The following is a 24002-nucleotide window of genomic DNA, read 5'->3' on the forward strand; positions in this document are numbered from 1 at the left end:
CTTTTCTTTGAACACAACTAAGCCTTGTTACTTTCATTTATGTAGCGACGTCATTGGGTAAAACAGTGCATGCATTCCTTTGAAGTTGTGCTCTTTGTAGTTGTTGTGTGACGCATCACCTCCGTGCTTTGAGATGGGCCGTGGATACGCAGTAGAGCAGGCTGTGGAGGCTTACCTGTCCAAACTAGGTGCGACGCACGCGTGTCCAGTCTCGGGCCTCCTCATTGGACAGGTAAGGTTCATCTCCCGTTTGATCGATCACTCATTTGACTTCTGTTTGTGTGTTGTGCCAGCCTTCTGTCTATCTGCTTGTAAATGTTATTTTTACCGTTTGTTTGTGTCTCCTCCTGAGACGCAGCCAGTCAGCACGTCCTCTGTGGGGGACAGTGTCCCTTACGGAGGACATGCTGACTGGCTGGGTCCCGGGAGGAGACGGCCAGTGTCTTGCATCCTCACTACGACATGCAGACAGTGATTTATATGAATGACTAAACATTCCAGAGCTCTTCTCAAAGGGATTATGTCATCATGGCAAGCCGGACGCCCCCGAGGGAGGGGTCCGCGTCAACCGCCGGAAAGTCTTTGGACAAGGAGTGGGTGGCTGAGCATGCTCGCCAGGTAGACCGTATCCTGATTTTAATGTTTGAGGCTTTACTGAAGTGTATTCTGTTATAACGTGCTGTGTTGCTACTGGAAGCTCGGACGGTTCACCATGAAATTATTTATAGTCAAATGAACTAATCTCTGGGCTTTGAACACGCCATTGTTTACGTCTATTGGTGTTGCACAGCACAACTAGAGTACCAGGAATGCAGGAAAGATTATTCATCATAGATGTATTTGTTACAGTTTCAACTAGCTAACGGATGTCTGATCAGGTGTCTCGGATGCTGCCTGGCGGCCTCGCTGTCCTGGGAGTCTTTATGATCACTGATGCAGATGCTAAGGACACAGTAGCCACGCTCAGCCAGGTGAAATGATGTGAACCGAAGTAATGATTGTTTTTATGGTTTTATGTTTTATGGAAAGGCCAATTAGGAGGGGAATGAGCTGCTTGGCGGAGGTCTGCGCCATCTGAGTGTTTTTCTCATTTAAATTATAGATTGAAATGTAGATGAAAGAGAACACAGACGCTCTATTCCCTGAAGTGTGGAGCTAAATTGGGCAGAAATCTATTTTGCCAGTATCAAGCTGTAGGAAACAAATCTTTTTACAGTCACTTAAAGTGGAGACTATTTAGTCTTAAGAGTTCTATTATTGAATTGTATCTGTATAGCAGGGATTGACAAGTCCCTTAAAGTAGCTCGCTATAATGTGTGTGCCTGTGAGTCTGATTCTGTGTTTTTCCAGCTGGTTTTTGCAGTGGAGAACCTCATATCTTCAGAATACCTGTGGAACCCCGCAGATGATGACATCACAGACTGCGTCACACTGCACGTCAACCCCAAGACCAGAAAGTATCCTTTTGCATACTACTACTACTACTACTACTGTATGTGGCTGATCCTTTACCCACATCTCAGAACAATCTGCAGAACCTTTGATGTCAAAAATCCAAAGGTCAGTTCACAATGGTTTCTTCCAGCTGCAGCCATTAAAGTCGAATCATCGACCCCAAAAAGCACTGAAGCCTCTAAAATTATTTGTGGCATTATAGGCTTCAAAATAACTATTAAATATAAATATAAATATAATTATTATTAATTTATTGTATAAAACATTCCAACGGTGTAGAAGATCAACTAATCAGAGGGCTCGTCACTCGACAGGATGTGATTTAGGGACTGAGGTTTCAAACGTGAAACCGATCTCTCAGGCTGCGTGATATTTATATATAAAATATGAAGCATTGAGCTGTTGTCAGTTCTATCAGTGGCTTTGGGTGTTTCAGAGTATGGCCAAGCTTGCCGATTGGAAGTACCACTCCGGTGTGTGTTCCTCCTGGAGCATGGTGTCATGCTGCGTAAATGTGGATATGCTGGTACCCCTGCCGGGCAACGGAAGTGCTGCAGAGATCCTGGATGCATTTCTTAAGGTTTGTTTCAATCCTGTAAACACCTTAAATATTCAGCAAAGGCAGGAGTGAAACTTTCCTGCTCATGGTTTGTTTCAGGAAGGACTGAAAGAGTGGGCCCGCCAGATTCAGCACGGAATCTGTCTGTTTGAAGGGAAAACGCTTCCAGACGACACCGAGCTGCTCGCCGGACAGGTTGTACAAATCAAATTACACCGAGAAAGTATTTTGGAAAGTAAATAAATGTGTATACAGCATATATACCCCATAAAGATTGCTGACTTGGCAGTGTCATTGGATCGTTACTCAAGGGCAGGTTGGAAGTAATCGTTAAAATCAAAACCTGATTTCCTCTCTGAGGTCGTTTGCAGACGGGCTGTTGTGCTTTGTTTTATCATTAATTATAATATTTTTGAGCCTAATGCTTCAAAATCTTGCATCTATTCCTCAAACCAACCGTCTTGGAATGAATTTCATCACTAAAACCAGAGTTTAGACGCCTTCAAGCTTTGCACCGAGTCCAGCAAATATCAATTTGCTCACGTCTGGATTGAACACGATAATTTAACAAGCATCTCAGAACAGGAACATCCATTTTAACTCGAACTGTTTTGTGTTCAATGGTCAGTCGGTGCAGATGAGGTGGACTGAAATGATCTTGTCTTTTAGCTGGCGTCGCTGAAAATAAAACATTTGTTTGGGATTATATCATCCAGATCCATTCTTATTAATCACTTTATTTACATCCAGTTCAGTCATCAGCCAATGTCTAAATGAAGGGTTATTCTTTAAAATGCATCAAAATCCTTTCTCTGCTGTGTGAGTGTGGTATTGACCCACTAATCATCTATGCATATCGATCAGTATTAGTCCACCGATGCCTTGTCGTCTCTTTATTCTGCTCAGGCAGTGAAAGTGATCTTTATGGAGCATTTAGTATTTTGCATGTCCCGGTAGAACCTGATGATCTCACAGTGTTGCACCGTTTTATGATGGAGAGAATGCTGCTGTGGAATCTTCATGGTTCTGTCGGATCAGAAACTTTGTAATCGACTGAATTGAATCCATTTATCTTCTGGTCATGAGAGGCTTCCCAAACGTGGCCTCCTGACTTCTCTGTGTCTAATAAAGACTTTTGTAAGTTAACATTTCTGGTTAATCTAATTTATTCAAGCTTGGTAAAAATATAAGTATATGAATACTGAATTGTCTGGAGTACATTTATAACCACTATGTTTCATATTTTACTGTAGAAGAGGAACAGACAGACCTTTACGGTTCAACTGCTCATTTCACCGGTAGGACATACTACGCATACTGTATAAAATATATGATTGTGTATGATTACACCTCGGACCATGATTTCTGTCTACTAGGATGATCAGAGTCTATCAGATGTTGTCCAGCAGTGTGGAGGCAGCGTGTCAGTCAGAGGTGCAATCCACAGCAGAGCTTACCTCCACAGCAACAAGTCAAAGGTCAGACTGGCTGAAAAGGTAATGGCTCTTTGAACCGACCTGCGCCGCTGAAGGAGGGTCCACCGTACAGTAACCGGCCTCTGTGTGAAGCTGCTGAAGAGGGATGTGCTGTCTACGGTAGCTGCAAGGGTCCAGATGCTGCTGGAAGAGCTGCTGATGTCAGAGGAGGGCGGGGGCGGGGGCGGCTCCAGAGGCAAACATCAAACAGCTGCAGGTAGGCGGGCGTCGGGCTGGGTGGGTTCGGGTTTCCGATGGTCGTCTGCAGCTTCGACTCGATACGCATCAGCTGGTCTAGAGTCGCATCTCCTTCCTGCTCTGGCGTGCTGAGATGATGTCATTATTATAAAGGGTCGCCATGAGCAGCACGTCGCATCATAAGCGCGTTCCCCTCCCCTCCCCATCGGCCACGCCGCTTTGTTCGCTCAAACACACGAGGACGTGTGTCGATGGCGTTGAGCTGCGTAGAGACTTGTGACTCTCACCGTTAGCCGCAGCAGCCGGTCACCGGCGCCCCCTGGCTCGCGTCGAGGAACGCAGCAGCAGCAGCAGCTTTATCGGGAACGTGTTCCTCAGATTGAATCGAGCTCCTCTGCAGACAGTCCTTTAATGGAGGCCTTTGAGGGCATGTAGGGATTTGGCTACGGCTTTCTTTGGCTTATTGCAGTGCTTCTCAATTATTTTCTGTCGCGCCCCCCCTAGGAAGAAAAAAACATTTCGCCCCCCCCCCCCGAAAAAAAAAACGCTCTTGTATCCTTATTAACATACAAAGAAATATGAAAAAGAAAGAAATATAGATCAACTTACAACAAAGAATAACTTTATTACCATTTTTTTTAGTCTGCAACAGAAAATGAGGAAGTCAAGTCTTTCTTCTTCTCCACCGTAGATTGTTTACAACCGCTCTTCTTCTGCTAATCCTCCCTGCGCGCACTCTGACAATCAGGGCGCCACTGCCAACTACTGGAGTGGATGTGCAATTACACTTTACTCTCGTAAGGCAAAACAACATTTTCTCCGCGGTCACAGGCGTCGCACCGCGCCCCCCACTGGCTGGCTGGCTTATTGTGACGAGCACATCATTGTGGCTGATTGACAGGTGTGGACTTTGTCAACTTAAATTCACTACCTGACTAAATCACTCTTGCTTCTCTCTGCTACTGTTTACAACGTTGTTATGTTGACTCCGCCCAATAATCAGATTTATTGAGCATGTAAAGTGAGAAATATTGCATTCAGCATGTTTGTCTGTCTGTAATCATTTTATTTCTGGAGTTTAAGACAAAAACTGGTCAGAATATTTGAACCAAAACGTTATCACTGTCTACCGTATACTGGAGCCGTGCCATTTAAAGGGAACATATGACACTATTTTGGTGGGTTTGGGTCTTTATCAACCCAAAAACAGTTAAATAAACCGTCCGGTCAATCCTGCCTAGTTCTGTAATCGAGTACTGAAAAATCTGCTTGACTGTCGGCTGTGGCTCAGTTGGTAGAGTGGGTCGTCCAGCGATCAGAAGGTCGGTGGTTCGAATCCCAGCTCTGACTGTCTGCATGTCGAAGTGTCCTTGGGCAAGACACTGAACCCCGAATGTCTCCCGGTGGGTCTGGCAGCACTGGAGTGTGAATGTATGAATGAATGTGTGTGTGAATGGGTGAATGTGAGGCCTCATGCTTTGAGCACCGCGAAGGTGGAAAGAGCACTACGTATATAAGTGCAGAACATTTACTTCTGAGGCAATTTAGACAAACGTTTTGGTCGAAAACCAAGTCGTTCGAGAACAGAGGTTCCACGGTATTTCTAAATATCTCTGAAATGTTCAGCCGCTCATCTCGCAGCATCTCTGCCTCTTCGTCTCCTTCAGATACATTCGCTCTCCCTCGTCGCATCTTCTGCCCAGTGAGCTCATGTGGGCCGGTGTGCGTGTGCGACTACCAGTTCAGTGATGAGGCTAAGGCAGAGGCCACTGACAGACTGAAGGAGATGCTGGACATTGATGTGGCTGAGGAACACCTGGATACCTCTCAGGAATCACCTGCCCAAATCCTGGAGAGAGGTGCTGCGGCAGGTACTGGGAGCGTGTGTCTGTGCACAGAATGGACCGAGCTGTTCATGATACATGACGACATCTCTGATTAGCTAATAATCACTATGTTACGTTCTGTGACCCCCGTGATGCGTGAAAATACGCAAAATAGCGGCACCATATTTATTTTATTGCTTTGTGTGTATTTGTACCTTTATGAATTCACCAACCCTCTACTGTACTACCCTTTGCCACACACCTACAAGCATGTTTGTATTCTAATACAGTAACAGTCGGGTGTATTTAAAAATTGTAATGAAACTTTCACAAAAGCACAAAGTAAACACGACGCGATGCTAACTGGGTGAGCGAGTCGGACAAGGGGAGATTTTGCAAAGTACTTTTTTTCCCCGAAGGCAGATCTTGTTACTGTACAGGTACTGTATTTTATATGTTGCAATACTGTGCATGTATTTTAATTTGATTTTAGTATTTATTTACAGTGTAATTTTTCTTAGGCTAGAAAATAATACTAATAAAATGATGGAAATGTAAACATTTATACATATCCCGGGATGTAGCAGAAAATCTGTGACATATTAATACATGTTTGGCAAGATTTTTGAGCTCCAGTGTCATGTTCTCAAACATGTTTTCTCAGGCTGGCCAAGTAAAGTAATAACATTTAGCCACTTTAGCTTTAATAAATGTTTGGTAGGAGTCAAGAAAAGGGAACTAATAAACCGTGCATTTGCCGTAAAAACGTTTGTGAACATGGAATATAACTCGGTACAACTTTGAGGTACTCGGTACTGAAGGGTCTCTGTTGGACAGACCTCACTGAGCAGCTGTTTTACTAACGTATTATAGTTTATGAATTGTGTGTTTTGTGTTTCCAGAGCTCACTGTGGGACCCGTGGAAGCACTGGAGCCCAAAAGAAGCAAATGTGTTGGTAAAACTCTTTCCATTGTATCAGCTTACATTTGAGTCGGACAGACTCTCAATGTCACCTGAGCAGCCCGGTAAAGCAAGGACGTGATGAAACTCTGTTAGCGTAGCGAGCACAAGACCTGCGTGTTCTGACGGACCGCTTTCTGCACCGGAAGGGAATGCGGTGCCATTATTCAAAGTTACGGTAGTTATATTGCGTTTGGAGTTCTTTTTATGTTTTTGTCTTTATTACTTTTTCACAGGACCCGTTAAAAAAGTTGCTGCATTAAAATAATCACATATATACTACATGGATAAATGTGTTTTGTATTTAAACCCCTGGAGCTCTAATGGGGTGTAGCTGTAACACTCGCTTCATTCCACCCTTTCTCTTTCAGGTGTTGCCATGGCGACTGCTGTTGCCCTTCTTGCCACCGCTGCCTCAATGCTCTATCTCAGTGACATTTAATAAACAAATATACGCCATCAAATAAAGAGTTTGCTTGTCACATTTGTATAAAGTGTAGGTTTTTATAAATATCAATGATTTATTTCTGATTCCGATTTCATTTCCCCCTCGCTATTTTACTATTGTAGAATGAGCAGCACCTCAATCACAAGGTTTCTGTCATCCACGTCAGAATACTTCCACACCGCAGACAGACGAGCTTCAGTGCTCAACACAGGAAGTGACATCATGCCGCGCCCGCCGCCGTTTCTGTCGGAGTAGAGGGCTCACTCTGCCGCAGCTTCACTCCAGAGCTGATAAAAGAGTAATGAAAGTAACGATCCATGTAGATCTGAGTCCTGATCGGTACCTAATGTCCGATTCCGATCACGAGCTCGGATCGGGACGTCCCTAAAACTACAGTATGCTTTTCCAGGGAAGAAAACATTACATGTTGGTGCAGAGACAAATAGAAACCCCCGAACGAGGCCGGAGGATTCTTTGCTTTTATTTACAAGCTAAAGAAAACAACGTTTGAGAGATAGCGATGAATAAGGAATAACAGCTAACGATCATGTGAGATAGCGATGAATAAGGAATAACAGCTAACGATCATGTGAGATAGCGATGAATAAGGAATAACAGCTAACGATCATGTGAGATAGCGATGAATAAGGAATAACAGCTAACGATCATGTGAGATAGCGATGAATGAGGAATAACAGCTAACGATCATGTGAGATAGAGAGGAATAAGGAATAACAGCTAACGATCATGTGAGATAGCGATGAATAAGGAACAACAGCTAACGATCATCAATAAAAGAGCACCAGAACGGTTTTTTCCAGTTATAACAAGATACAGTAGTTTGACATCAGCATGAAAATGTCTCATTACGACAGGTCGAAAACTCATGCCATAACTCTCATATCACCAAAGAGGTTTTTAATGCGATCAAGTGAAATGCCAATTCAATAAACAGATGATGTGAATCAGCCACATTAATCCGGTTTACGTGGAAGATTTAGGCAATAAATGTCATGCAGGAAAGCTGCTCTTACCTTTCTCTGAGGTGGGGAAACATCTCAACCGACCGAGGCTGAGACTGAGGTCACAGCCCGCTGACCCGGGTGCAGACCTGGATCCGTACGAGTGCGTCCATCACAGACCGGCTGCCTCCCGGTAGGGAACCGCCTGCTGGCTCCGCTGCAGCTGCGTCTGAATCCGGGATGCTCTGTCGCCCTGCTCGCAGCCAAGGAGCCGACGTGCCTGTTAGCCAGACACTCTCTGAAATATTGTCTCGAAGGACAACTCATGACCTGAAGTACTAATAATAGTACTCATAGTAATTAGTACTACTGGCCAAACAGGACTAATATTAATGATGCAAATCAGACGTGTGTGATCCTGAAAGCCTTATACATAAAGATAAAAAATTATAACAAAATGAAACAGTGAAATCAAGTTTAAGGACCAAAACGAAAGCCCAAATGCCACAAGAGGAAGCTGGAGAGGATCTCCCGGCTGGAGGACAAGGTCAAGGGTCTGAAGACACAGAACACGGAGCTGGCGTCCACGGCCAGTGTCCTCAGGGAGCAAGTGGCCCAGCCGAAGCAGAAGGTGATGAACCACGTCAGCAGTGGGTGCCAGCTTCTGCCCAATCAGGTCCAGGCTTACTGAAGTCCAATGATGGTGCTTTTGAAGGATTCAGGGCTGCATAATGAAAAACGTTTGGTCACCTAAATATCTTATCACAGACTTGACGCCATCGTCAATGCACCGTTCAGAGAAACCTGTCACCGAGGAACCAAACTGATATCTGGCTTGCCCTCCGTCGGGATGGGGAGGCCGAGGAAGAGCTCGGCAGAGGAGAACTGAAACTGTTTTAGTACGTTCTTTATTAACCCGTACTCCCGTGCGTGGCTTTACAGCAAGACCGTCAATTAGAACCAGGAACTCGAGAATGCGCGGTCGGAACTACGGCAACTGGTGTAGGACACACATCACAATAAACATGCGATCATTATACTGCATGATCTACATCCTCTTCCTCTAGCTTGTGCCTCTAGGAATAAAATAAAGTGTACTGCCATCATCTATGCAAACATTTCTAACGTAAACATTCCTGCATGAAATTAGCAGCATTTTATTAACTTATATATTTAACAGTGCTTTAACCAAGTATGTGTCTATACCTAACTAATGTTGTACGAGAAACACTGAAAAACGTAAATCACTCAGGCTGTAAAACATCAACATAACTTTTCAAACTATGAACCCTTTTTTCATACAGTATTAAACACTGAGATATCGGGCATGAAAACACAACGTATTATCACACCTTATAACACAGTCATCACCCTTTGTTTTCTTTAAGAAACAACAACACTCAGTTCAGTCTCTATATTTTGGATTCGGTCTAGAAACCCGACCTGAGCGTGTCACATGAGGGGCGTCACCGTGCGACAGCCGGGCTGGTGAGCGAGCCGGAGCGTTTGGTTGCTCACAGGTGGAACGGTGAATCGTCGGCTGAGAAAAGCGACGTGAACAGTCGGTTGGGAAGAAGGATCATCAGGGTCGACGTGTGGAGGTGGAGACGGCTCACTGACCGGAAGGATGTGGCGGCGATTCCTCCTGTAGGTGCCTCCCTCAGATTGAATGAAGTAGGGGCGTGGCTCCTTGCAAGGCGGTCGTATCCCTGGGGGGTCTGTAGTCTGACGACCTGACCTTCTGCGAGAGGCTGCACCGTAGTACCCTTTCTGAACAAGTCTCTTCCGTTGGAGTTGTGTAGCGACCTGTTTATTGCTTTTAGGGGCCGGTGCTAGAAGACTGTTGTCCACGGGAAAGGTTGAGCGTGTGTGTCGAGACATGAGACGTTCTGCCGGTGATCCTAGCGTGTTGTCGCGAGGAATGTTCCTGATGTTCAACAGATTGAGGAAAACGTCTGAACCATCTCTGTGCGACCTTTCCATTAGCTGCTTTGCGCTGCGGACTGCACGCTCAGCTAGTCCGTTGGATTGCGGGTACTCTGGGCTGCTGTTTCGCAAACTCCCGGAAACGCTGGCTTGTGTACTGTCCACCATTATCTGAGATCAGGGTGTGCGGTGCACCATGAACAGAGAAGTGTCTTTCCAGCTTTTGGATGACAGTAGCTGAGGAGATGTCACGGAGAAGATCTATCTCAAACCATCCTGAGTACGAGTAGCAGCACCGAATATTGATGTCCATGCCACTCAAAGATGTCGGTAGCAACCGTAGACCAGGGTAGAGCAGGTACAGGATGTGGTTTCAGTGGTTCTTTCTGTTGGTGCGGACGTGTACTGTTACAAACCGCACAAGACAGCAGCTTGTTTACAATGTCTTTGTTCAAACTGGGCCAAAATACTGTTCTTCTGGCTCTGCTTTTCGTCGCTTCCATGCCTGGGTGACCTCCGTGCATAATTTGGATGTACTCCTTTTGCAATGCGTTAGGAATGACTGGTCTGTGTCCTTTAACTACTGTGCCATCCTCCACTACCAACTCATCTCTGTAAGGAAAGTATGGCTGGGCAGAGAGAGGTGCCTGGCGTTCCTTGTTAGGCCATCCATTCCGGATCACGTTGCTGAGGGTCTGGAGCACCTGGTCTTCTGCTGTGTGTGCTCTGAGTTCCTCGAGCCTGGCCGTTGAGATAAAGCTCACAGACATTACATCAAACAAATTATGTGCACTTGTCGTCTGGGAATCAGTGCGGGTTGGAGCACGTGACAGGGTGTTGGCAAGGTACATGCGCTTACCCTTCTTGTATACCAGAGTGATGTCGAAGGCTTGCAGACGAAGTAGCATCCTCTGTGTGGATCGGCTACTTTAAGATGGTGACCAGGGGTTGGTGGTCTGTTTCAATGACTGTGAACTTGCCATATATGTAGTCCTTGAACTTTGTACACGCGAAAACCACTGCGAGCAGTTCTTTTTCGATCTGTGCATATCGAGTTTCCGTGTCTGAAAGAGTCCGAGATGCATACGCGACAGGCTTTCCATCTTGCATACATGCTGCGCCAAGTCCATAACAAGATGCATCACAGGTTAGTGTCACCGGCTTCTTCACATCAAAGTATGACAGAACCGGTGACCTGGATAAGCATGGCTTGAGATGGTCGAATGCTTGTTGGTGTTGTGGGGGCCAGCACCATGCAGCGTCTTTATGAGGGAGCTGTCTGAGCGGCGCTGCGATGTTGCTCAGATTTGGAATAAATTTCCCCAAATAGTTCACCATAGCAAGGAAACGTTGCACTGCCAGAGAATCCTGGGACTGGCATGTTCGTGATGGCTTCAGTCTTCGTGGGGTCAGCTTTAAGACCTTCCTTTGTGAAGATGTGACCTACATAGCAAACCTGATCTAGACGAAACTTGCACTTTTGCGGGTTGAGTCTGAGTTTGATCTCTCGTGCGCGGTCAAGCACCTTCTTCAGATTTGCATCATGTTCAGCAGCATCACAACCTCCCACGAGTATGTCGTCAACTATAATAGCACATGGATAGCCAGCGAACAGTTGTTCCATTGAGCGCTGGAAAACTTCGCTTGCTGCGTTTATGCCAAACGGCATCCTGAGAAACTGATAGCGTCCAAAAGGTGTGCTGAATGTCGCTAACCTGGATGACTTCTGATCTAGCTTGATCTGACAAAAAGGATTCTTTGCATCGAGCACTGAAAACAAGGTTGCACCTGACATTTGGGTGGCGACTTCCTCCACGCTACGCATCGGATAGTGGGGTCTCTTTAAAGCAGTGTTCAAGTCCTTGGGGTTAATACACAGCCTTACTTCCTCTTTGTCTCTTTGATGTGCCGCTACCATTGCTGAAACGCAGTCCGTGGGCTCAGAGACGGGGATGATGGCTCCTTTGTTCGTCATCTTGTCGTGTTCAGCTTTCACACGATCCTGCATTGCTAAGGGAATGCGGTGCGCTGGACGTACAACTGGTTGCACAGCTGGATCCAACGTCATGGAATACGTTATCGGCAACTCTCCCAGTTCGTCACTGAACACATCCTGGTATTGCTCTTTAATGTGTTTGACAAAGTCTGTTGTAGTCTCTGCACTGACCTGATGAACATGAGGGCTGAGGGTAACAAGATTTAGACGCATACATGCGCGGAACCCCAAGAGTGGTGTAACATCACGCTCTACAAGGAAGAACGATAGCGTCTGTTGTTTTCCATCTAAATGACAAGACAGAGTGATGAGGCCTGCAGTTTCAATTTTGCAGCCTCCATAAGCCACTAGATTCGTGTTCTTGCCACATGGGATGATGTTCCCTCCTGAAATCTGTTGGAAAGTGTCTTTTGCCATGACATTACACTTTGCTCCTGTGTCAATTTTCATTTCAATCGGTTTGTCGTTCACATGCAGAGTGACAAAACCCTCGTCTCGGTCCTGTGCCGGATCATCCACTGTGTTCACAGATACTCCATCAACATACAAAGTGTCATCAGTGTCAGCCTGCTCAGACTGCTCTACCTCCACCTGATGAACTGGTTTTCTGGAGTAGTTTCTCTTTGTGAAGCCTCTTTTTTCTGGATTGTGACTCGCTAGCCTTGATTTGCAGCGTTTCTTGTCATGGTTCATCCTGCTGACATTGCTGGCCAAATGCTGGACATTTCTCCCTTTGCGCTGGATGGCTGCCACCACAATTATTGCAGTTCAAGATGGGCTGTGTGGCTTCTCGACTATTCCACGGTCTGTGCTGCCCTCTGGTGGACTTTCGCTGTAGCGCATCCACGGTGAACGTCTGCTTCGCCGGGGCTCTCGTGTTTTCCTCCGTCACCTCGTAAACGCGGCAGATTGAGACGGCTTTGTGGAGAGTCGAATCGCTGTCCCGTAACAGGGCCTTCCTAACGCTGTCATTAGTGATTGCACACACGATCCTGTCACAGATTAGCTCTTCTGTCAGCTCACCAAAACGACAACTTTTCACCTTGATCTTCAAATCGCTTATGAATGAGTCAATTGCAGTGGCGGGCGGTCAGGGCATGCAAGGCCTTCTCTGCTTGCCTAACATAACCAGAAATCAAGAATACATGATCATATTTATGATAAAATCAATTTAATTTTATGTATATATATATATATATTCTTCACATTCATGTTATATTATATTACAGTGATGTATTTTTAGGTGAGAGTTTTTATCCAATCAGAATTCAGCTAGCTTGTGTTGCCAGGCGGATTTCATAGTACCAGTGGCAAATACTATCCATCCGAGACCTTCAGAATCAGCGCTGCTTGCCGTCTGTGTTGTGTGAGTGAACGGGCTCGTAGAGTTGAGTTGATAGACAGTTGCGATAGCCAATCAGATCACGAGTTGGTGAAGCAAGTCCTTCCTGCTTGTCTCACGTCACAACTCAATAACGCGTCCTGTGATTGGCTCTTAGAGTTGATAGACAGTTGCGATAGCCAATCAGATCACGAGTTGGTGAAAGTAAGGCCTTCCTGCCTGTGATTGGATACTCCGTGTGAGAGGGCAGCGCTAGGCATATTGCGTCATCAGCTGATGGCACCAGTACAGCGCGACCGACCGAAGATAAAACCACAATTATTCCTGCGCTTTTAACCCACAATGGCCGAAGGAGGGGAAAATGTGTATTTGGTTGTGGATATTCTTGAAAGGCCATTTTCAAGACGGACCTTTACAGAGAAGCTACTAGCTTCGGCTCGGGAGAGCTAGCTTCAAGCTAGCTCCGGAGCTAGCTAACCTGTCCCGGGTGGGGAAAGGATTTGTACGCCGCTTCCAGGCTTCAAACTTTTGGTTACAGCTTCTGAGAGTCGCAGCAAATTGTTCTGCTGGGAATGCCTTTTGTTTGCAAGGGATCGATTTAATGTTTGGAGCAACACTGGATTTAGGAACTTTAAGAAAGGAGAATGGATTTTGTTTTCAAACGGGACAGCCGTTTTGGTGAGTACCAACATTTTATTTATTTAACATGATAACGAAATAAAATCACAGATATACTGTAAATGCAATGTGTGTGAATAATGTGGTGCGCCGGTGCAGCTGTGTGATTGTAGTGGAAGTACAACACGTTGTGTTGCAGTCTTTCTTATATTAAACTGCAAGTTCGCAATTTAAAGCTTCATGGTGGACTTTAAAACGCTTTGGAAAAATTCCCTTTTATTTATAACTTTGATAGTACCACGTATAGTGGTAAGTTTTAATTGCTGATGCAGTTTATTGATTTTTAAATGCTCCGGAAAAAATATCCTGTGTTGTACACGATTGAGGTGATGCAACACCCATTAGTGCGTAAGTGTGTGTTTGTACATTATTTCTAAAGCAGTGGTGTCATAAATGATGGTATTATTAGGGGTATTTATTCAAGTCGGACTAAGTAGGACTTCACTGAAGGCCTAGGTGTAAAATGCACCGCCCGCCACTGGTCAATTGTCTCACCTGGTCTCTGATTTCGGGTGTGAAACTTGTGCCTTTCCATCGTCCTATTGTGTTGCGGGTTGCACATATCTCGAAACTTGCGTTTGAGACACTCCGGATCTTCATGGGACTCGGCGGGAACGAGGACAGCGCCATCGTCGCCTGGCGCCCTAATTTCTGCTGCGTAGACAAATGAACGCTCCCGTTCTGTAGCTTCCGCTCCTGCGAGACTGAGGAGGATATACGCCTTCGTTTTAGCAGGTTTATCTGTGTGCGCCGCCTCGATGAAGATGTCGTATTCCCTCTCGAAAATACGCCATTTCTCGGCAATGTCTCCCTCGAACACAAGGGGGTCGGGTCTTCGGAATCCCTCCGCCATACTTAACAAGCACGGTTAAGACGATTAACTGTCTTCTTCTGTTCTTTCCTTCACATAAAAAACAACAACTCACGGTCGGCAGGTCCGAAACGTCTTCTGACACCATGTAGAATGTTCGTGCAATGAGAACAGATACTTATTTTCGGTAACACGTCTTTATTGCCTCTTACTCCCGTGCGTGGCTTTTACAACAACAAGACCATAAACTAGAACCCGAGCATGCGCAGCACGAACCTACGGCAACTGATGTAGGACATACCTCGCAATAAACATGCGATCATTCTAGTGCATGATCTACAGGCTGGACTTCATCGTGCCTGGAGATCCGGGAGAAGAGGACCGACTGTGATCGGGGTCTGGGTCTACGTTTCACGCTTTGGTGTTAATGCTAATACATGATAACGCTGTTTGCTTGCAGGTTAATGGGGGGATTTTAATAATGTTGTGTTCATTGCTGATGTGAGGGGCTGTGGGGGTATTAGGGTTGGTAATCTGTATTAGTTACCACAGCTCCTTGCTATGCAAGCTTTGAGGGGTCCCCTTTGGGGCCCGTAGGGGGGGGTTAGCTCCCGCGTTTACGCTGTGAACATATTATTGTTAGTGATTTCCATTTTGTCTGCACACACTCTCTGCTGGCCAGGTTCGGGGTCCAAGTTAACGCCCTTGGGGGGGTGGGCGCCACGGATCTGGTCAGGGAGTGAACATATAGGTCACATATAGGTTAGTGAGGTGACCCGTTCGGGCCACCTCAGCAGGGGGACTGTTAGATATTTGAGTTCTGCAGCACGCTCACAATACACAGGGTGCACAAACACTCTTAGTTTCTTTATCTCTACATACTTTGTAATAATCACACACATAGATTAATCACATATAAAGCATCACATTGTAACTGATACATGGTGGGAATAAGTCAGGGCCCTAACGGCCCATCCCAGGAGGAGGGTGTTTTGACGGCCACTATAAAGATCACTGCCGTAGAACATTCGGGACTCTTCTACAGAGCCCCCCCCCCCCCCCCCCCCCCCCGTCTGTAGGAGAGTCCAGCGCTGTGTTTCCTTACCAGCTTTGTACTTACTGAAAACCTTCAGTAAACTTGATTCGTTTTATAATCCTGACTCATTATTGAATAAACACCTCCAACACGAGATATAATAAAAGAACCGGGGAAAAAGGAGAAACCTAACAGCGACATGCGGAGGCCACGTGGAGGCTGTCTTCTCCTTGTGAAGCACTTTGTGGCTTGTTGTCTGTGAAGGTGATCTATGAATAATATATAATATATAAATAACATTTACTTCCTGACTGAAACTAAATGATGAGCTCAGGTAACGACCAGCAGGTCGAGCCTCGACGTCACCAACAGCAGAACCTGTCAGGTAAAGATGGACCCTGTTCTGATCATGGGTTCTGTTGTCTCAGCTGAAGAACTCAAGGTGGGACTTTTATTATTCCGCATTGACTCTACCAGGAACATGAGCGCAGTGAAAGTGGAGCAGAAAGCGGAGCAGCATCCGGATCAAACATCAACAGCGGCTCACGTTTCTGTCGGTCCAGAAGTTTTCAGCGTCCAGAACTCAGAACCTGCTGAGACGCTCAAACAAAGACTCTGACGCAGCTTAAAATAAGATCCATTCTACTTTCGCTTTTGATTCACAACCTGTGACAGTTCTGCCGAGTAACAAGCGACGTCATCGCTCAGACTAAATTCTGATTGGCTCAGACTAAATTCTGATTGGCTCAGACTAAATTCTGATTGGCTCAGACTAAATCCTGATTGGCTCAGACGGACGGGGAAGTCCGCTCCTCTCGTGTTTTGTCCTCACTTCACCCTTGATGGTCGGACTGGAAGCTTTAAAGAATCTTGTGGCTGTTCTGTTGTTTGAGCTGCAGATGGGACAGTTCACGATGAAGACCTCGGTTCTGGTTCTGGTTCTGGTTCTGGTTCTGGGTACAGGTGTACCTGGGGCGGTGGGAGGTGAGTTTCTATCCTGCTCTCTGGGTTGACGGTTCTGTTGTTGTACTTCCTGACATGTTAGGAGTCTAGAAATGTCCAAACGGTACCGACCCGTCATCTTAAAGTTCTTCCTGTAAAGTCCATTTACTTCAGGTCCAAATGGGACAGGAGGACAGAGGTAGTTCTTCCTTCTTTGTCCTCTTTAATTTGATGGGTTCAGAACCTCCGGCTCAGACGGACATCGGACCTGATGACGGAGGTGTGCTGGTGTCGGTCGGTGGTTCTGCTGAGGTCCAGCAACAAACCAGTTTAGAGATGGTTTCCAAGCTGCGTCTTCATGATAGAGTTTGTCCACCAGAGAGTGGACAGCTTTATTCTCCAGCTGACAAATGTCCTGATCCGTTTGGATGGGTTCTGACCCGTGTCAGCCTCAGAACCCAGCATGGACTGGACCGCACGGTTTCCACACCGAACTATGAGCAGGGGACGGATTTGTTCAGCATTCTGGACGTGACACAGAAACAGGACGTCCACGTCTTCAGACGACGGCGGAGGTTCTGAGGAGAACAACAATGGAAGTGTCAGAACTCAAAGAGAACAAATCAGAGAACCTTCCTGTTGATACCTGAACAGAACCAACTGTTAGAACCAGGACGAGAAGGAAGAGACGTCAGCTGATGATGGAGGGAATGTTGGAACGTCAGAGGATCAGAATCCGCTCTGAATCCAACGGATATTATAACTAGTGTTATAACTTGTGTTATAACCGGTGTGATAACTGGTGTTATAACTGATGTTAGACTGGTATTATAACTGGTATTATAACTGGTATTATAACTGGTGTTATAACTGGTGTTATAACTGGTGTTATAACTGGTGTTAGACTGGTATTATAACTGGTATTATAACTGGTATTATAACTGGTGTTATAACTGGTGTTATAACTGGTATTATAACTGGTGTTATAACTGCTGTTATAACCGATGTTAGACTGGCGTTCTTTCTTATATAGAACCGTGTCCTTCAAATATTAAATGTATCAATATTAATGAGAAATATTCATCACAAAATCTGTTGTGAGTGAAACAGGCTTTGGGTTCTGCAGGTTCTGCCCATCAGGACCTGACGGTGTTTCGGGACCGGGTCACAACTTTATTTGTTGTGGTGCTGAAACCCAAATCTTTAGGGTCAAACCGTTTTAATTCACAAACTCTCCGACATCTGGCCTTGAAAATGATGCCAGTTATCAGCTGATGGTGGAAAATGACCAGCGCGACTTTGTGAAACCATAGAAGAAGAAGTTCTGCTGGGTTTCAGCTGCAGGAGCCTCAGAGTTCAAACCTGTGATCAGAACCAGAAGTTGTCATCGGTCACAGGTTCAGGTGTGAGTGGAGAGCAGGAAGTGATGTCATCAGGTGGAAACAGGTTCAACCTTCAGATCGTGATTCTGGTTTTTCTTTCAGAGACTCACTCTTTGAAGTATTTCGAGACGGCGTCTTCTGGAGTCTCAAACTTCCCGGAGTTTGTGTCCGTTGGTTTGATCGATGACGTCCAGATGGTTCACTATGACAGTAAGACCAAGAGAGCAGAACCCAAACAGGACTGGATGGACAAAGTCACAGCAGAGGATCCAGAGTACTGGACCCGAGAGACGGGGAACGGTGTGGGGAACCAAGAACGGAACAAATTCAACATGGAAACTTTAAGGAAGCGCTTCAACCAATCAGAAGGTTTGTTTGTGTTTATTAAATGTTGTGTTCATGCTGTAGGAAGTAAACACACACACACACACACGCACACACACACACACGCACACACACACACACACGCTCACACACACACACACACACACACATACACACACACACACACACACACACGCACACACGCACACACACACACGCACACACACACACACACACACACACCTCTGCAGGAACGCTTTTGCATCACTGCTGGGTTTCTAAAGCTCCGGGACACAGACTGGTTCTGCTGGTTCTGCTGGTTCTGCTGGTTCTGCTGGGTCTGCTGGTTCCAGTGAGGACCAGGTCGATGACTGGAGTCTGTCTCTCTCTCAGGTGTTCACATTGTCCAGCAGCTGATTGGCTGTGAGTGGGACGATGAGACTGGAGAGGTCACTGGTTTTAATCAGCATGGTTATAATGGAGAAGACTTCATCGTCCTGGACCTGAAGACGGAGACATGGATCGCTCCCAGTCCTCAGGCTGTCATCACCAAACACAGATGTGATCATGATAGAGCTCTGATGGAATACTACAAGCATTACCTCACCCAGGAGTGTCCTGAGTGGGGGAGGAAGTATCTGGAGTATGGGAGGAGCTCTCTGCTGAGAACAGGTAGAAGCACATCACCTGGTGGAGTTTCAAACCAGCAACCTTCATGTTCCTCTGCTGTTTCTGACCCACACACAGAGACACACTCTGTCCTTTACCTCTCTGTCCTCCTCCTCTCTCCTTCAGTCTTCTTCTCCTCTGCTCCTCCCTTCTTTTGTCGCCTCCTCTCCTCTGAGGTTTATTTGCGTCGTTTCAGTGTCTCTGGCGACAACAGTGACTCCTGATGACGTGTCTTTGTCTCCTCCTCCAGAGCTCCCCTCTCTAACGTGTCTTTGTCTCCTCCTCCAGATCTCCCTGCTCTAACGTGTCTTTGTCTCCTCCTCCAGAGCTCCCCTCTCTAACGTGTCTTTGTCTCCTCCTCCAGAGCTCCCCTCTCGAACGTGTCTTTGTCTCCTCCTCCAGAGCTTCCCTCAATAACGTGTCTTTGTCTCCTCCTCCAGTGCTCCCCTCAATAACGTGTCTTTGTCTCCTCCTCCAGTGCTCCCCTTTATAACGTGTCTTTGTCTCCTCCTCCAGATCTCTCCTCTCTAACGTGTCTTTGTCTCCTCCTCCAGTGCTCCCCTCTATAACGTGTCTTTGTCTCCTCCTCCAGATCTCCCCTCTCTAACGTGTCTTTGTCTCCTCCTCCAGAGCTCCCCTCAATAACGTGTCTTTGTCTCCTCCTCCAGTGCTCCTCTTTATAACGTGTCTTTGTCTCCTCCTCCAGATCTCTCCTCTCTAACGTGTCTTTGTCTCCTCCTCCAGATCTCCCCTCTCTAACGTGTCTTTGTCTCCTCCTCCAGTGCTCCCCTCTCTAACGTGTCTTTGTCTCCTCCCCCAGAGCTCCCCTCTCTAACGTGTCTTTGTCTCCTCCTCCAGAGCTCCCCTCTCTAACGTGTCTTTGTCTCCTCCTCCAGAGCTCCCCTCAATAACGTGTCTTTGTCTCCTCCTCCAGATCTCCCCTCTCTAACGTGTCTTTGTTTCCTCCTCCAGATCTCCCTTCTATAACGTGTCTTTGTCTCCTCCAGAGCTCCCTTCTATAACGTGTCTTTGTCTCCTCCTCCAGATCTCCCCTCTCTAACGTGTCTTTGTCTCCTCCTCCAGATCTCCCCTCTCTAACGTGTCTTTGTCTCCTCCTCCAGATCTCTCCTCTCTAACGTGTCTTTGTCTCCTCCTCCAGATCTCTCCTCTCTAACGTGTCTTTGTCTCCTCCTCCAGATCTCTCCTCTCTAACGTGTCTTAGTCTCCTCCTCCAGAGCTCCGCTCTCTAACGTGTCTTTGTCTCCTCCTCCAGAGCTCCCCTCAGTGTTTCTCCTCCAGAAGACTCCTTCCTCTCCCGTCAGCTGCTTCGCTACAGGTTTCTACCCAGACAGAGCCGCTCTCTTCTGGAGGAAGGATGGGGAGGAGCTTCATGAGGAGGTGGAGCACGGAGAGATCCTCCCCAACCATGACGGAACCTTCCAGATGAGTGTGGACCTGAACCTTTCATCGGCGGCGGCTGAAGACTGGAGGAGGTACGACTGTGTGTTCCAGCTCTTCGGTGTGAAGGACGACTTGGTCACCAGACTGGACAAAGGAAAGATCTGGACCAACTGGGGTGAGACTGGGATCAGGGGGTGAAGGTGGGGACACATTTCTGTCTCTCTGATGGTCCAGATCATGGGTTTGAAGAGTTGGACAGAAGTTTTGTTTCTTTTATTGTCGTTTGCTGTTTTCTGTGTAACTTTAGAGTTCAGATAATCAATAAGCCACCCGGGACCCAGACAACGGTACCAGAACCCTAACCCAGTACCTGCACAGAAGACGGAAGCCTTTGAATCAGTGATAGTTCTGTTGGTGGTGGCGGTCCGATGTCCACTGGGCTTTCATTCATGCAGGACGATGTCAGTAAAGTCAGTTCATGTCCTCAGCGGAGGAGGTTCTGATTGGACCTGGATCTGTTAGCAGGATGATCCAGAACCGCGGATTAGGTTCTGATTGGACCTGGATCTGTTAGTAGGATGATCCACAACTGCGGAGGAAGTTCTGATTGGACCTGGATCTGCTTGTTAGCAGGATGATCCAGAACCGTGGAGGAGGTTCTGATTGGACCTGGATCTGCTTGTTAGCAGGATTCTCCATGAGGACAGGTCCACAGAGCTGTGGGACTGTCCAGTCTCAGCAGAGCGACGCAGCGTTCCAGCGCTTCGGAGGTTTCGGTCTGGAGTTGGAGAAAAAGTATTTTGGATCCATTTCAGTTTTCAGAAGTTTCTAGTTTTAAAGTCAAACCTCTGTCAGAACATTAGAACATTGGACGAGTCTCCCTGAGACTGGAACCAACATCAGGACAGAAAGCAGCACAGACCGTCCTCCTGTGGACAGGTGGACATGAAACCACCTAAAGAGGACGGCAGGACCACCAACCAGGTGGTGTCCGTCTGCAGGACGGTTCTGTTGGGACATGGACGTTGTTCTCTGACTTGTTGTTTTCTGCTCTCCAGAGGAACCCACTAATGTGAACGCCATCATCATCATCGTCATCACTGCAGCGGTTCTTCTCGTCCTCACGGCTGCCGTTGGATTCAAGCTGTACAAACAGAGGACAGGTGAGCGACCCAGACAGAACCAGTCTCTGTCTCCTGGCTTTGATTGGACACTTTGACCTGATGAAGCAAACAGGAGGTGGTTTCAGCTTCAGAGTCCAGAACCACGATGACGGACCAGGGAAGACAGTCGTGCTGTGTTGACCCTTGAGTAACTCCTGGACAGTTTAGTCCATTTCAGAAATTCTAAGCTCCCTCCAGGACAACCACCGTCCTCTTTGGTGAGGCGGAGTCACAAAATCTCAACGTCCATAATTTGACTGTGTAATCCGTGTTTAACCTGTCCACGACCCTTGAGACAAAAATGTCCATTTGTTCTACATAGTGTCCAAGAAAAGGTCACAGAGGGGTGATTTTTGAAAGGGGGGTAATTTGGGCTTAAATTTGAAAACCCATATTTCCCACCGCCGTTTGTCTGTCCGGCTGTTAGCAAGATAACTCAAAAAGTTCTGGACGGATCTGGATGAAGTTTCCAGGATTTGTCGGGAATGTTTCCAGGGACAGATGATTACATTTCGGTGATGATCCAGAAGAGATCCTGGATTCTGGATCACTTGGAACTATTTGTTAATATTGCAGTCAATGGAGATTCAAAATATTTTCCTCAATATCTCAGTTGATTATTTATCAATGTTTATGGAGTTTGACACGCAGGGGGGGGGGGTGTCTATCTCTCCAACTGGATCAGGTCCAGAATGAGGTCAGGAAAAATATTACATTTTACAGGTGGACATTTTGTCCACTTGAAGGGTCATGAATTGGACTTTTTTTGTAACACAAGCGTTAAACTGTCCCCGGTTCCTTTCGGAGGACGTCCCGTTCTTCGTCTCCTCTGTTTAGCAGCAGCTACTTTTGTTTGATGGAGTGTTGCTGGTGATCCACTCGCATCCGTTCACCTGCAACCGTGAGCGGTGGAATGATGCGTCTTTGTTATCCAGGTAAACCTCGTCCACCTTCTGAGGACAGCGCTGAGCTCACGAAGAGACTGCAGCCAGAGGTGGACATGCAGCCAGAGGTGGACATGCAGCCAGAGGTCGTCATCCAGCCAGAGGTGGACATGCAGCCAGAGGTGGACATGCAGCCGGAGGTGAGCATGCAGCCGGAGGTGGACACGCAGCCGGAGGTCATCATCCAGCCGGAGGGCGTTGGGACAAGGACAGAATGAACGCAGTGAGTGTCTTCGTGTGGGACACTATGTGTAGAAGAACCTTCTGACACGGGGAGATTATTCTCTGTCAGACTTGTGAGACAAGATAGTCTTTGTCCTTTGGTGTCTTTTCCCCAACAAAAGGTGAAGCGGTTTCACCTGAAGGGATCTGAGGTTGTTGGACAAAGACAATGAGTCCACCTGGACATTTAAGGTGGACTGATCGGGTTCGGGTGTGGCTTCGTGGCGTTTCTGCTCAGTTCTGTTGGTTCTGTCTCCGCAGGGTTCTGGGACAAGGAGCGGTGTCCCCACATCGTCCTGTTTGAACTGGAGTCCACCGGGTCTTCACCAGAACCCGATCCGATCAAAGACATCAGCGACGAGGATCCAGTGATCGATACTTATTGATTAGAGTCTAAACGGTGTCATTTAGATATTTCGGGGATTGTTCTCGTCTCTCTTCTCTGGAGACGCCAAACAGGATCTTTAAGACTGTCTTCATCCGGAGGTGTCGGAGTAAACGGGCGTGTCTTTGTTCCTCCTGGACTCCGCCCCTCCCCCAGTGCTTCCTGTCTGTTCACGGATCACAATCACTTCCTGTGTTGTTAACGAGACGAAGGCTGAAGTCGTCCTGCTGGTTCCTTTCTTTAGACAGAAAGTTCTGCTTTACAATAAAATCCCACATTTTCCACCTGTTTCTTGTTTGATTGATCCGTCTCCAATACCATGAATATTCCCAGTCTCATTGCTCCGTCTCCAATACCATGAATATTCCCAGTCTCATTGCTCCGTCTCCAATACCATGAATATTCCCAGTCTCATTGCTCCGTCTCCAATACCATGAATATTCCCAGTCCGATTGCTCCGTCTCCAATCCCATGAGTATTCCCAGTCTGATTGCTCCGTCTCCAATACCATGAATATTCCCAGTCCGATTGCTCCGTCTCCAATCCCATGAATATTCCCAGTCTGATTGATCCGTCTCCAATCCCATGTATATTCCCAGTCCGATTGCTCCGTCTCCAATCCCATGAATATTCCCAGTCCGATTGGTCCGTCTCCAATTCCGTGAATATTCCCAGTCTCGTTGCTCTGTCTCCAATCTATAAAACTAAAATCGCATGTAAGTCTGCTGCGTTCAGTGACAGAAATGATACAGTTCCTGATAGTCAGACTGATAACAGCCATCCTGCGTTTTGGATGGAGGTCGCAGGTTCAAATCCGGCTGGGGGCCTTTCTTTGTGGAGTCTTTATTACCCTCGCCGAAGGGGAGGCAAGGGTATTGCAATTGGGTCTGTTTGTCT

The 24002-nt window shown here is 46.8% G+C and overlaps 2 protein-coding genes across 3 annotated transcripts in view; both read left to right on the plus strand.

Moving 5' to 3' along the window:
* Positions 1 to 6939, plus strand: part of LOC137914035 (protein odr-4 homolog) — a 6985-nt gene extending 46 nt beyond the window's left edge. Inside the window, exons 1-13 of one of the 2 annotated variants that reach the window (XM_068757656.1) lie at positions 1 to 232; positions 502 to 618; positions 879 to 971; positions 1351 to 1457; positions 1524 to 1560; positions 1892 to 2035; positions 2114 to 2209; positions 3268 to 3312; positions 3391 to 3510; positions 3583 to 3685; positions 5355 to 5558; positions 6416 to 6469; positions 6846 to 6939. The exon at positions 1 to 232 is cut by the window's left edge and continues 46 nt beyond it. In XM_068757656.1, coding sequence (XP_068613757.1) covers positions 134 to 232; positions 502 to 618; positions 879 to 971; positions 1351 to 1457; positions 1524 to 1560; positions 1892 to 2035; positions 2114 to 2209; positions 3268 to 3312; positions 3391 to 3510; positions 3583 to 3685; positions 5355 to 5558; positions 6416 to 6469; positions 6846 to 6916 — 1290 coding nt within the window. In that variant the 5' untranslated portion in view covers positions 1 to 133 and the 3' untranslated portion in view covers positions 6917 to 6939. Of the gene's footprint in view, positions 233 to 501; positions 619 to 878; positions 972 to 1350; positions 1561 to 1891; positions 2036 to 2113; positions 2210 to 3267; positions 3313 to 3390; positions 3511 to 3582; positions 3707 to 5354; positions 5559 to 6415; positions 6470 to 6845 lie in introns of both variants that reach the window. The other variant, XM_068757655.1, reaches the window with a different exon arrangement.
* Positions 6940 to 16462: 9523 nt separating this feature from the next.
* LOC137914028 (H-2 class I histocompatibility antigen, Q10 alpha chain-like) lies at positions 16463 to 23389 on the plus strand. The gene is made up of 7 exons (XM_068757647.1): positions 16463 to 16657; positions 18100 to 18366; positions 18715 to 18993; positions 20264 to 20566; positions 21450 to 21554; positions 22490 to 22721; positions 22982 to 23389. The coding sequence occupies exons 1-6, from the start codon at positions 16516 to 16518 to the stop codon at positions 22714 to 22716; spliced, it is 1323 nt and encodes a 440-aa protein (XP_068613748.1). The 5' UTR covers positions 16463 to 16515; the 3' UTR covers positions 22717 to 22721; positions 22982 to 23389.
* The last annotated feature ends 613 nt before the right edge of the window (positions 23390 to 24002 follow it).

The sequence above is a fragment of the Brachionichthys hirsutus genome, unplaced genomic scaffold (genome assembly GCF_040956055.1).
Source record: "Brachionichthys hirsutus isolate HB-005 unplaced genomic scaffold, CSIRO-AGI_Bhir_v1 contig_261, whole genome shotgun sequence".
In the NCBI taxonomy this organism is placed as follows: domain Eukaryota; kingdom Metazoa; phylum Chordata; class Actinopteri; order Lophiiformes; family Brachionichthyidae; genus Brachionichthys; species Brachionichthys hirsutus.